The sequence below is a fragment of the Hyla sarda genome, chromosome 9, assembly GCF_029499605.1.
Source record: "Hyla sarda isolate aHylSar1 chromosome 9, aHylSar1.hap1, whole genome shotgun sequence".
In the NCBI taxonomy this organism is placed as follows: domain Eukaryota; kingdom Metazoa; phylum Chordata; class Amphibia; order Anura; family Hylidae; genus Hyla; species Hyla sarda.
In genome coordinates this window covers 166,453,821-166,467,484 of record NC_079197.1, presented here as the reverse complement: position 1 = coordinate 166,467,484, position 13,664 = coordinate 166,453,821, and the positions used below count along the sequence as shown (strand labels likewise).

General features: G+C 43.8%; 1 protein-coding gene across 1 annotated transcript; it reads left to right on the top strand.

Annotated features, from left to right (window-relative positions):
* The first annotated feature begins 12,686 nt into the window (after positions 1–12,686).
* Positions 12,687–13,433, top strand: LOC130292005 (olfactory receptor 6C3-like). Its single transcript, XM_056541435.1, has one exon. The coding sequence runs from the start codon at positions 12,687–12,689 to the stop codon at positions 13,431–13,433; it is 747 nt and encodes a 248-aa protein (XP_056397410.1).
* Positions 13,434–13,664: the final 231 nt, after the last annotated feature.

Below are 13,664 nucleotides of genomic sequence, written 5' to 3'. Positions count from 1 at the left end.
TCAGAAGCAAGAGTACGAAATTGGATGGCGTACTCGCCCACTGAAGAATTACCCTGGACCAGGTTCAACAGGGCAGTCTCGGCAGAAGAAGCTCGGGCTGGCTCCTCGAAGACACTCCGGACTTCAGCGAAGAAGGACTGGACTGTGGCTGTGGCAGGATCATTGCGGTCCCAGAGCGGTGTGGCCCAAGACAAGGCCTTTCCTGAAAGAAGGCTCACTACGAACGCCACCTTAGACCGTTCTGTAGGAAACAAGTCCGACAACATCTCCATATGCAGGGAACACTGAGACAAAAATCCACGGCAGAGTTTAGAGTCCCCATCAAATTTGTCCGGCAGGGACAAGCGGAGGCTAGGAGCGGCCACTCGCTGCGGAGGAGGTGCAGGAGCTGGCGGAGGAGATGGTTGCTGCTGTAGCAGAGGCAGAAGTTGCTGTAACGTGGCGGTCAACTGCGACAGCTGCTGTCCTTGTTGGGCAATTTGCTGCGATTGCTGAGCGCCCACCGTGGTAAGGTCAGCGAGACTTGGCAGCGGCACCTCAGCGGGATCCATGGCCGGATCTACTGTCACGATTCGGCTGGCAGGAGGTGGATCCTCTGTGCCAGAGAGGGATTGGCGTGGACCGTGCTAGTGGACCGGTTCTAAGCTGCTACTGGTTTTCACCAGAGCCCGCCGCAAAGCGGGATGGTCTTGCAGCGGCGGTAGCAACCAGGTCGTATCCACTAGCAACGGCTCAACCTCTCTGACTGCTGAAGATAGGCGCGGTACAAGGGAGTAGACAAGAGCAAGGTCGGACGTAGCAGAAGGTCGGGGCAGGCAGCAAGGATCGTAGTCAGGGGCAACGGCAGGAGGTCTGGAACACAGGCTAGGAACACACTGGGAAACGCTTTCACTGGCACGATGGCAACAAGATCCGGCAGGGGAGTGCAGGGGCAGTGAGCAGATATAGTCTGGGAGCAGGTGGGAGCCAATTAAGCCAATTGGGCCAGGCACCAATCATTGGTGCACTGGCCCTTTAAGTCTCAGAGAGCTGGCGCGCGCGCGCCCTAGAGAGCGGAGCCGCGCGCGCCAGCACATGACAGCAGGGGACCGGGACGGGTAAGTGGCCTGGGATGCGATTCGCGAGCGGGCGCGTCCCGCTGTGCGAATCGCATCCCCGACGGCCATGACAGTGCAGCGCTCCCGGTCAGCGGGACTGACCGGGGCGCTGCGGGGAGAGAGACGCCGTGAGCGCTCCGGGGAGGAGCGGGGACCCGGAGCGCTAGGCGTAACACCCGTCTGTAGCTATTGTAACAAGAATGGACACTGGAAGAGCCAATGCTGGGCTTTAAATGAGTGTCCCCTGGGGTCAAGGACCGCACCCCAGGAGTAGAGGTTTAAGGTCCAAAATCAACCAGCGACAAGAAGGCACTGTCTATGTATGTAGCTTCTTGTCCTTATGTACAGGTGATGATTGAGGGAGTCCGGTTACAAGCTCTGATAGATACGGGGTCTCAGGTATCCACTATTCCACAGGGGGTTTTCTATAAGTACAAGGGCCCAGAAAGGTTGTGTGACCCTCAGGAAGCGGAGTTCAGAGTAATTGCAGGGAATGGGAAACCAGTACCCAGGTATGGTTACTGGGAGCCCATGGTGCAGGTGGGAAAACATGTGTTAGGAAGACAGGGGGAGCTTGTCAAATATGTTAGGGATGAGGGAGCAGCTGATTTCATTTTAGGCATGAATATTATGAGGCACAGTTTTGATGATATTGTCTGTACACTGCATGCATCTCTCCCTCACTTGTCACCCCCAGGCTGGCAAGCTGCACAACACCACCTCAAAATCCTCCAAGCAGAACAGAAGTTCGTAAATCAGCAAGGAGAAATCTGTCGAGTAAGGATTCAAGATATCCGAGCCCTTAGTCTACAGCCACAGACAGAGACAGTTATTTGGTGTCGTGCCCGACCTGGGGTGAAAAATCAAGATTACCAAGCGCTCTTGGAACCCCTTCTACTGGAAGATTGTCCCTTGATGCGAGCTGCTAGAAGCCTGGTAACCGTACGGAATGGGAAGGTCCCAGTGAGACTTATTAATCTCTCTCAAGTTGCGGTCCAACTACCCAAGTATACCCCAGTGGCTTCTCTACACCATCTAGACGTCCGAGATGTAGTCTCAAAGCCACAGGTGGTCCAACGAGGACCTGACCAGAATCCTGCGGAACATTGGTGGAGCCAACTACAGATAGGAGACGAAGATACCCCCAAGGAACAGGTGGAAGGAGTCATCCAGGTGGCTAAGAAACATCAAGAAGCTTTCAGCAAATTCCCCACAGACTTTGGCAGGACCACCATGATCAAACATAGGATTCTCACAGGAGATAATCCACCCATTAAAGAGAGACATTGTCCTGTGGCTCCTGGGATGTATCAGACCATAAAGAAAATGCTCGTGGAGATGAAAGAGGCCGATGTCATCCAGGAAAGCCAGAGTCCGTGGGCTGCACCTTTGGTCCTGGTGAAGAAAAAAGATGGAACTATCCGCTTTTGCTTGGATTACCGGAAATTGAACAACATAACTCATAAGGATGCCTATCCTCTCCCACGCATCGAAGAATCCTTGACTGCGTTGGGGTCTGCCGCCTACTTTTCCACACTGGATCTGACGAGCGGCTACTGGCAGGTGCCAATGGCAGAAGAGGACAGAGAGAAGACGCATTTGTGACCCCCCATGGGTCTCTTCGAGTTTAAAAGTATGCCCTTTGGACTGTGCAATGCACCAGCTACTTTCCAACGCCTAATGGAGCGATGCTTGGGGCACCTTAACTTCCAGAGTGTTTTGTTGTATTTAGCTGACGTCATAGTCTATTCTCGAACATATCAGGATCCATTAGGATACTGCCCAGTATATCCACTGGATTACAGCAGAAGCTCAGGTATAATACACACCCGGGTTCCTGACAGCTATATGGATATTTGAACACCAATGCCAGTATGGAGGTCTTACCCAGTCACTATATGGTGTGATGGTAGTGGTGATGGCGTGACATTGTGGTGATATTGATCTGTGCATATTGGTTTTATTCACTATGGTGCTATTATCCAGTCACTATGTGGTGGTAACAGTAGTGGTCATGGTGTGGCGCACTTGACTGTCCCTTTTATAGTGATGTTATCGGTCTCTATATAGTGTTTTTTAATTCCTAAAATTATGATACCATTAGTCACTATGGTAGTAATATGTTCTCCTGGTGTGAAGGTATTATTTTACGTTTTTAACCCTTTAAGGACCAGGCCAATTTTATTTTTGCATTAACGTTTTTTCCTCTTCACCTTCTAAAAAAATCATAACTCTTTTATATTTCCATCTATTTCCATCCAAAGACCCATATGAGGGCTTGTTTTTTGCATGACCAATTTTACTTTGAATTACATCACTCATTTTACCATAAAAAGTGCGGCGCAGCCAAAACAATATTATATATGTAACTACCATCGCCGGACCCTCAGTCTTGTCACCAGCCAACGGAACACCAAAACGGCGAGCCACCGCCTCCATGGTATGCAACAGTACTGAACAGACCCTCGACCCCGCCGGGCCCACAAACAAAAAATCATCGAGGTAGTGCAGCACCGAGGAGCAGTCGGCCTCCTGCCTCACCACCCATTCCAGAAAACAACTAAAAGTCTCAAAATAGGCACACGAAATTGAGCAACCCATCGGAAGGCAACAGTCCACATAAAAACTCCCCTGCCAACGAATCCCCATCAACTGAAAACTATTCAGATGCACCGGACGCCAGGGGCCATATTCGAATTGGCGATATTTCGCAAATATATGGATGAATATTCATCCTATGTTCGCGAAATTTGTTCATAGTGCGCATGTGCAATTATATCTTTCACCTAAAAGAAGGGATGGATCAGTGTTGCATAAATATTCACATAAATTTGCATTAAAAATAATGAATATTCGTCATTAATAATATATCACTATATTCTAAATATTTGTGAAATCGCGAAGGGCCGATATTCGCATTTCGAATATTCGCGCTCAACACTATCAGAGAGCACTGATCATCATCCATGATCTTCCTACTGTAAACCGGCCAGGATCGCTGTGAGTGCAGTACACTATCTTTATATTGTGCATGTTAAGTCCATCACCCCCAGTGAAGTGTTTGCATTGCCGTACAGCCAGAATCTACTAGTTGAGCTTCTAGTAAAATACTCAGGTACCATCGTAAATGGGTTATCCAGGATTAGTAGAAAAAAAAGCATAGTTGTTTTTTTTTAGTTTTTTTCCGAAAATAGCACCATAATTGTCCTCAGGCTAAGCATGGTTTTACTACTTGGCTTAAAGGGGCATTCCAGCAGAAAACATCTTATCCCCTATGTCCAGGCCTGCAGTGGCAGCATCCGGAACATGGAAGCTTGGAGCTTCCATGGTGTACATAGCCGTCACGCTTCCTCCCATACACATGAAAGGAGAAGGCGTGGCAGCTGTAGTCACCAGTCATCCAGTGCAGAGCGGAGTTTGTGATCCACAATCTTTTGTATAGGGGATAAGATGTTTTTCACCGGAGTACCCCTTTAATTAACTTCAATGTAACTTAGCTTTAATACCTCACAAAAACTGAGAACAAAAGCAGCACTGTTTCTGCAAAAAGGTTGCTACGTTTTTCTAATCCTGGATAGCCCATTTAGACTTCACATAGTCAGCAAGATCAAAGAACCAAAGTGTTGCATTCCTATGAACTTGCAGGTCCCAAACATCAGGGCTGCTGGTGCCCAAGTTTCCACATCAATAATTCTGCCAATAGGGGTGGCTGTGGCTCATGTCACAAAATATGACTATATATGATGGGTGAAGCGTCCTGTTGTTGGTGGACTTGAAGAAGAGAGTGCAGGCAGAAGATTATTTGTGTTACGTTATGTGCTCCGGCAGCACACGCTGGCCGTGAGCGCATGGTCCCCTTACCTGCTGCTGGTGACGGGGCTGGGACTCGCATTGCGGGATGCGCCCGCATGCGAGCCCCAGTCTGTCACTCTCTGGGTGTTTCTCCTGCCTCTGCCTCTCTGCTCCGGCACGCGTATCCCCGTCCCCTAGGGCGCTCGTGCCGGAGATTTAAGATTTAAAGGGCCAGTACGCTTATTAATATAATTCACCTGTGTCTTATTGATAAATTCCTCCACCCTCCTCACTTCCCTGCCAGATCTTTGTTGCCTTGTGCCTTAGAGAAAGCGTCCCTCAGTATTGCCTTGCCGTGTATCTGATCCCTTGCTTTGTGACTTGACCTTGCTCCTCTGCCGCCTGCCTACTGAACTCCTGCTACGTCTTGACTACGCTATTGTGCCGCCTGCCCTGACCTTCTGCTATCCAGAATACTAGCTGCCTTATCCCTCCTGTGCCTCGCATCTCCTCACCCTCCTGTTTGGTTGAGCCGTGCCAGGGGTAGCGACCTGGGTGCCGCCTGCTGCAGCAAGTCCATCACGCTTTGCAGCGAGCTCTGGTGAAAACCAGCAGCACCTTAGACTCCGCTCCCTGTTACGGTCCAAGTCATCTGCCACACAGGTCCAGCGGATCCACATTCACCGGTGTTCCTGTCTTCTGAAACGTGAGTGTTATAATTTGTAGCAAGTTTCGCTGGAACATTATGCAGAACAAGTGCTATGCACAGGTAGATACATAGGTTGAGCTGTTACTGGTAGAACAACATAAGACTATAGATGCCAACTCCCAGTTCCTGGAAGCATTGTATGAAGACTACCCAGCAGCATTGGAGATCCAGAAAAGATGTTAGATCCACTATCAACAAAAACGTAATGCTTAGGAGGCAATGAGACAAGAGAGGAACCGCACCACTAATGCACTGAAGATCCGTGGCAGGGATCGCTAGCAAGGTTGGTTGTAGTGCAAGGTACCGGGGGTGCAAATAAAGCGCAGAAATAATGGCAATCAAATGAAAACCATGGAGAAAATAAAGCTTCAGCACTCACCCAGATTGTAGAATCCTTTTATTTTCAGTACAGCATCATCAGCATAATAATCCGCTGGCCGATAATGGGGAGGGTGGGAGAGGAGGCTGCAGCCGGGGCTGCGGGGAAGCAGAAGACAAGTTTCGCGGAGATACCACTTCTACTGGCCTTACCTCGTATTGCCCAGCGCGCATAATTTATCTGGGCGCTGGGATGACGTCATACAAAGTGGGGGGAGTTATGAAACACCTGGACAGGTGCGTGATGGTGACGTGCAAAACAAAGAATATGCAACAATGAAACAAAAACAAGTAAAATGTAAACTGAAAGTAACCAGAACGGGATGCGGGCATAATGAAAGCTAAAGGCGGGGGATGGGTTAAATGTTCACAGGAATACTGTCAATTCGTTTTGGTCGTTCAGACCCAGGATTCCCATCGCATCTGTCCGCAGGATCCAGTGTGCCTCTCGCTGCTGCAGGATCTTTTCTTTGCTTGCGCTGTTGGTGGTTACTTTCTCTATGCCGCATAAGGTAAGAGTTTTTTCATTACTTTCATGACAGTCCTTCATGTGTTCAATCAATCTTGCTGAACCGATGCTGGTTTTAAGCGAGCGCTTGTGCTCGCGAAACCTGGAGAAGAGTAAATACTTAGGAGTTTGCTATCTGCATTGTAATACCAAGTGGACTGGTAGAAGTCTGTTTATAACCGGGCTCAATAACAAGACAACATGATGGGCTGCGAAAAACTGGAAAGTCAATCAGGTGCTCACATTGGACAAAGTTATCCAGGACGTGATAAAAAGACAACAGGAGGAAAGGAAAAACATTGATGTGGAACTAAAGGTGGCCCACTATCCTCCAGCCCCCTCATTTACTGTATAAATGATAAACCTGGGGCAATCATACAATGGAAAAAATGAGAAACTGTTTATAGAGACTTTCTCATATATGGAGAGGATTTAGCCCTACCTGCAGCCAGTTTCCAATCATCGCCTTTCCACCACATAAAAAATCCCATAGATGTCTCCTTTGTATTAACGTTAACTGTGTGCAATATGATGTCCCTGACACCTAAAAACCTCTATTTTGTTGTGAGATCATGTATGTAAAATTAGCCAACACAAGTGGCCCCAAATCCGTTGCTGTAAGGTGACATCTCCTATCTTAATGATCATCTAACTATAATATCACTAAACAAATGATACTAGTCACTAGTGCTGGGCGGTATACTGGTTCATACAGAATACCGGTATGTTTTTTCTGTACGATATGAATTTTTCCTATACCGCAATACTGGTCAGGTGTTTGGGACCCAAGAATATTGTATTTATGTTCAAACATAGCCAGTGCCAAAGATGTTACTCTGGAGCAACATTGTGATGCAGCAGTATTCTAGTGCTACAATTTCAGTTTTTGTTGCCCCCCTATGTGACCAGAGGTAATTTGAGCAGGTACTCCTGGTAAAATCTAACAGGGGTTCCATGCTCTACTTCCAAAACAGTAAGCCAGGGATGTTTTCCTGGCTTATTGTTAGTAGATTCCCTGCCCCCCACACAAATGTAAGCTTTACACAGTGCTGGTCTTTATCTGCTTAGTGCCACAGAGTTCTCTGGGAAAAAGCCAAAGGTGCCTCACTCTTCTGAGAACTATATGGGATTCTTGGGACTATATCGATGATTTGCGGGTAAAGGAGAAAAAAAGAGAGGTAGAGGATAGCGCCTCGCGTAATTCGGTGGGATAATCCCAAGTCACGAACCTCAATATCAGTTTTACTAACCTGGGGTATATCTTGGTATATGCATATCACCCCTCCGTTCGGGGTCAGTTGATCTCGGGCTGCAGCCTGCAAGATCCGGCCGGGTACTCTATATGAAGTCGGCAAGAAACTTAGAATTGGTGCAAAAGATAAAAAAGGTGGTCTGCTATGGCGCTGCCTTTTAGAGATCGAGATGCAGGTTCAGTTTTTTAGGTATAAGATCTCATTTATTGGTACATAAATTGAGATAACAGACATGCAAAACGCATTTCGGGGGTAAGTTCCCCCTTTTTCAATTGCAAAATGTTACATTTTGCAATTGAAAAAGGAGGAACTGACCCCCAAAACGCGTTTTTCATGTCTATTATCTTTGCACCTTGTTGGTTATGAAAAAGCAGAAGCACTCAACACTTTTTATTTTTATTATTTACAGAGTGAGCCACAGAGGTGGGAGTCATGTAGGTCAGGTGACCATAGTGTGGCTTCAGACTGACTGTACACATATACTAAGCTACTTGTGCCATTTTCAAATTTGTGGTGCAATTTAAACCATTTTGAGGCCTTATAAAGTAATGTATCCACCACCAACCTCCATAGTATACAATGATGTAAAATGTTGAGATTTTCCTAATGATCAGAGTAATTGGAATATATGACATCTGCTTAATTACCAATTAGAGAATCCAGACACTGTAAGTAATACCAGGGGAATTAATCATCACTAACATGCTGTATTATATATACACCCAGAACAATAGCGCAGTATACGGGAACAGCAGATGACATGGGAGACAAAGGTGTTATACAGTATCTGTAATGGAAGAAAGATTCAGGACTATTTAATGCGGCATATTATTACATACAAATACTAACTACATCACTATATGAATTATACATGATTCTGGTCTGGAGGTAAGTGTAACAGATGTAAGAAGTCCCTATAATTTGAAGAATTTCTTGAAAGAAATTGGAAAGGTATACTAAGGAAAAGTTTAAAATATGAGATAGATAGATAGATAGATAGATAGATAGATATGAGATAGATATTATATAGATAGATATGAGATAGATAGATAGATATGAGATAGATATGAGATCGATAGATGGATATGAGATAGATAGATAGATAGATATGAGATAGATATTATATAGATAGATATGAGATAGATAGATAGATAGATATGAGATAGATAGATAGATATGAGATAGATAGATATGAGATAGATATGAGATAGATAGATATGAGATAGATAGATAGATATGAGATAGATAGATAGATAGATATGAGATAGATAGATAGATAGATATGAGATAGATAGATAGATAGATAGATAGATAGATATGAGATAGATATGATATAGATAGATATGAGATAGATAGATAGATAGATATGAGATAGATAGATAGATAGATATGAGATAGCTAGATAGATAGATAGATATGAGATAGATAGATAGATATGAGATACATATGAGATAGATAGATATGAGATAGATAGATAGAGATATGAGATAGATAGATAGATAGATAGATATGAGATAGATAGATAGATAGATATGAGATAGATAGATAGTAGATAGATAGAGATATGAGATAGATAGATATGAGATAGATAGATAGATAGATAGATATGAGATAGATAGATAGATAGAGATATGAGATAGATAGATATGAGATAGATAGATAGATAGATAGATAGATATGAGATAGATAGTAGATAGATAGAGATATGAGATAGATAGATATGAGATAGATAGATAGATATGAGATATATAGATAGATATGGGATAGATAGATAGATAGATAGATATGAGATAGATAGATAGATAGATAGATAGATATGGGATATATAGATAGATAGATATGAGATAGATATATAGATAGATAGATAGATAGATAGACATGAGATAGTTATGTTATAGATAATTATATACAAACACAATCTAACTACAATAATACACAAACAGCTGTTATGTCTTTTTTGACACATTGTAGAAACATCCACAGTGCAGGGAAAAAAATAAGTCATTCACTGAATCTAACGTATAGGTTCTACCCTAACAATAATAATGCCCCATATTGTACCATGCAGTAAAGTGGGTTGGGGTGAAAAGGGTAGGTAGGTCTCCCCAATAGGTAGGTATGTCATTCCAAAAAGTAGAGACGTTCTCCTGGTATGTAGTTTCCCCATTAGGTATTTGCCACCAATATGTAGTTTTCCCCTGTAGATAGTCCCCAGTATGTAGTTCCCCCCTGACGATAGGCCCCAGTAGTTAGTTCACACCTATATATAAGCCCCCAGTTCACCCCTCATGTTTTTTAAAATATTTTATATCTATCTTCATGTAGAGCAACAATTCATTTTTTTAGCTGCTCAGAGAGTTCTTTGCCATGAGGTGCCAGTGTTAGCAGAGCGGCAAAAATGGAACTGGTAGCGCCGGATCCTGATATAAAATTATAACACCAAATTTATGGTATCATAAACGTGAAATTGATTTATTGATAGCAGCACACATCAACGCGTTTCAGGCTCAAGCTTGGCCCTTCCTCAGGACAAGTGCATATTAAGAGACATACAAACCACAATGATATATATACACAGCAGAAGAAAGGACTTCCTGTCCTTGTAAAAGGTTAAGGAAATGATGGTATTGATGAAGGTCAGTTACTTTAATTACGTAGGTGGATAAACCCATGTTGCTCTCCATAATCAGTATACTTTTGTAAAAACCTTTATAAAAACTCGTTATCTGATTAAAGTAGGACCTGACAGAAACCTTGTGGCAACACACTCATATTATAACTTGTAAGACATTTAGTTAGTGACTAAGCTCCTCATGGAACTAGTATCATTAGTAACTTGTTTGCCGTTGCAATCCTATTAGTCCATCAGATGCCGGGAGACAAGTAAAAGGTAGCGTAGCGCAGCTTCTCCTAAATGTAAGACATGGGGGATAGCGCTCCCCGCTGGTAGAGGAGTTTGAAAGGGACGAGGTTATGTATCCAACTTCAGTATCTTGTATTATCAGCCTGACAGAGACGGCCGGAGCTGTCATCATAGGTTATAGGATCCATTCTAATGCTCAGAGTTCAGAGCAGCTCTAGGTACAGGGTGACATATGAATGGGACGGGGTCATCCGTCTGGACCCTTCTGCAGAGCGTAGTCTGTACGGGGGGTCATGTGTCCATTCGGAAAAAAACTATAGCGCTCCAGACGCAGAGTGGAGTTTACGATGGGTGGGACTAGTGTTAAGAACCTATCATGCAGTGCCATGTTGAACTTCCAAAGCCCAGTATTTAAGAAGTGTGTGAGCGATAACACTAAATTTAAGACACCTGCTCCCCATTCACACCTAAGATCTTGTAACACTAGCAAAAGGGAGGGACAATGGCTTATTGGGCCCAACTTGAACATTTCCACTTAGAGGTTTACTCACTTTTGTTGCCAAAGTCTAGACATTAAGAGGCAACACATCATCCTTGGCTGTCTGAGGAGTCATGGCTGGATCTTGTCTCTGAGCTCTAACCTTTCCCACCCCCTAAGTGATGTTATCACTTTTGAACAGCCCTACGGCTTACATCACCATGTCCCTGTCATATATATATATATATATATATATATAATCTTTATTGGGACATTTAGGGAAGAATGATGGTTCCAACATGCTGCCTTGTGCTGAACAATGCCCCAGGCAGAGGAGCAGGCAGGAGATGATTACAGCACATGCTGCAGACTGTTTTGCTGTGTACTGAAATTGTCTGCGACAGCTTTAGGTCAGGAACTGGCAGGATTGCTGTGGGAGGGGATTAGGCAGGGTGAGTGGACTGCAATAAAGAGCTAGGGGAAAACAAATGAGGTTCAGTTTGGATAAATATAAAGTTATGCATCTGGGTACTAAAGACCTGCATGTATCATATGTCTTGGGAGGGGGGGTTAAACTGGGAAAGTCACTGGTAGAGAAGGATCAGATGACTTGTAGATCATAGATTAAAGAATAGCACAATGTCAGGCAGCTGCTTCTAAGGCCAGCAGGATATTGTCATGTATGAAAAGCATGGACTCAAGGGACAGGGACATAATACTACCCGTTTATAAAGCATTGGTACTGCCTCACCTGGAATATGCTGTTCAGTTTTGGGCACCAGTTCATAAAAGGGATCATAAAAGGGATTAGTATTGAGAAGAGACGTTTCAGGGAGGATATGATCAACGTATATAAGTATATTAATGGCCCATACAAAAGAAGTGGGAAAAAACTGTTCCTGGTTAAAACCCCTCAAAGGACCAGGGGGCACTCCCTCTGTCTGGAGAAGAAAAGGTTTGGTCTCAAGGGGCGACACACCTTCTTTTTTTATAAGAACTGTGAATTTATGGAACAGTCTACCTCAGGAACTGGTCACAGCAGAAACAGTTGAAAGCTTTAAAACAGGGGTGGATACATTCCTAGAACAAAATAACATTAATGCTTATGCAGAAATATAAAATCACATCCCTTCCCCTTCATCCCACTATACCCTTCCCTTCGATTCCTTGGTTGAGCTTGATGGACGTATGTATGTAATGCATTCTGGAAATTGTAGTACTGATTAACTGCTCAACCAGCAAGTAGTGAGAGGACAAGATAGCCGAGAGGATTACAGTCTGAAAAAAACGATTTTTGGTGATTTCAGAAATGAGGCAAACATGTAAGTCACACTATATACTTCTGGAGCAATATTTTTACCTGATGTCATAATATCCCTTCAAATGTTTTGTAGAAAGAAGATGTTTCCTAACCAGACGCATATCAGATACTTCATCATAAATGGGATCACTGATGTTCCGGAGCTTCAGCTTCCCATCTTCCTCATAGTTCTCCTCATCTATCTCATAACCCTTGGTGGTAACATGACCCTCCTCCTCTTGGTTTGTCTTGATCATCGTCTCCATACTCCTATGTATTTTTTCCTTGGTAACTTGGCCATAGTGGACATGTCTTTTTCCACAATATCTCTACACAAGATTTTATCTAGTTTTGTCACCAAGGACAAGTCTGTTTCTTATATTTCTTGCATGATTCAAGTCTACATGTTCGGATCTTTGACAGGTCATGAACTCTTCATATTGGCAGCTATGAGCTACGATCGATATCTGGCCATATGTAACCCTTTACGGTATCACATGGTTATGAACCCTAAAACTTGTAGCCTATTGGCTTCATCCTGCTGGGTGTGGGGATTTTTACAAGTCATTCCACCATTTGCAATTCTCTGTAGCTTCTCTTGTTATTTTTCCATTGAAATCAACCACTTTTTCTGTGACATTGTTGCACTGATGAGAATTTCCTGTGATGACACTTCTTTCTTAGAGAAGTTGTTCTTTATAGAAGCATTGTTAGTTTGTAACCTGACCCCATTCCTTCTTACTTTTATTCCCTACATTTTTATACTTAACACTATATTGAAGATACAGGGTGGTATTGGAAGACGTAAGGCCTTCTACACGTGTTCCTCTCATCTTACAGCTGTCATTTTGCTCTATACAACTCTTTTTGTACAATATCTGACACCAAACCTAAGAAGCATTGTGGAATCTAGAAAATATTTAGCTCTTTTTAACATGGCCGTGGTCCCATTGTTAAATCCACTGATCTATAGCTTGAAAAATAAAGATGTGAAAAAGGCTTTCAGATGGAGTTTGGGGCAGGTGAAAAGGACAGAGCTCAGGTTACATGTCTGAACACTGCAAAACTGTGCATCTAGCACCAGGTTGGGGTATGTAGGTCCAACAGTCTCTACATAGTATCAAAGTTTGTAGGGTTGAAACAAGACAAGAGTTCATCGAGTTCAACCCAAAACCCTACAGTGTTGATCCAGAGGAAGGCTAAAAACCCCACATAAGGATGATGCCAATTGCCCCATGACAGAGGAAAAATCTGAATAAGTCCCTGGATCAAATCCTCTGAGATAG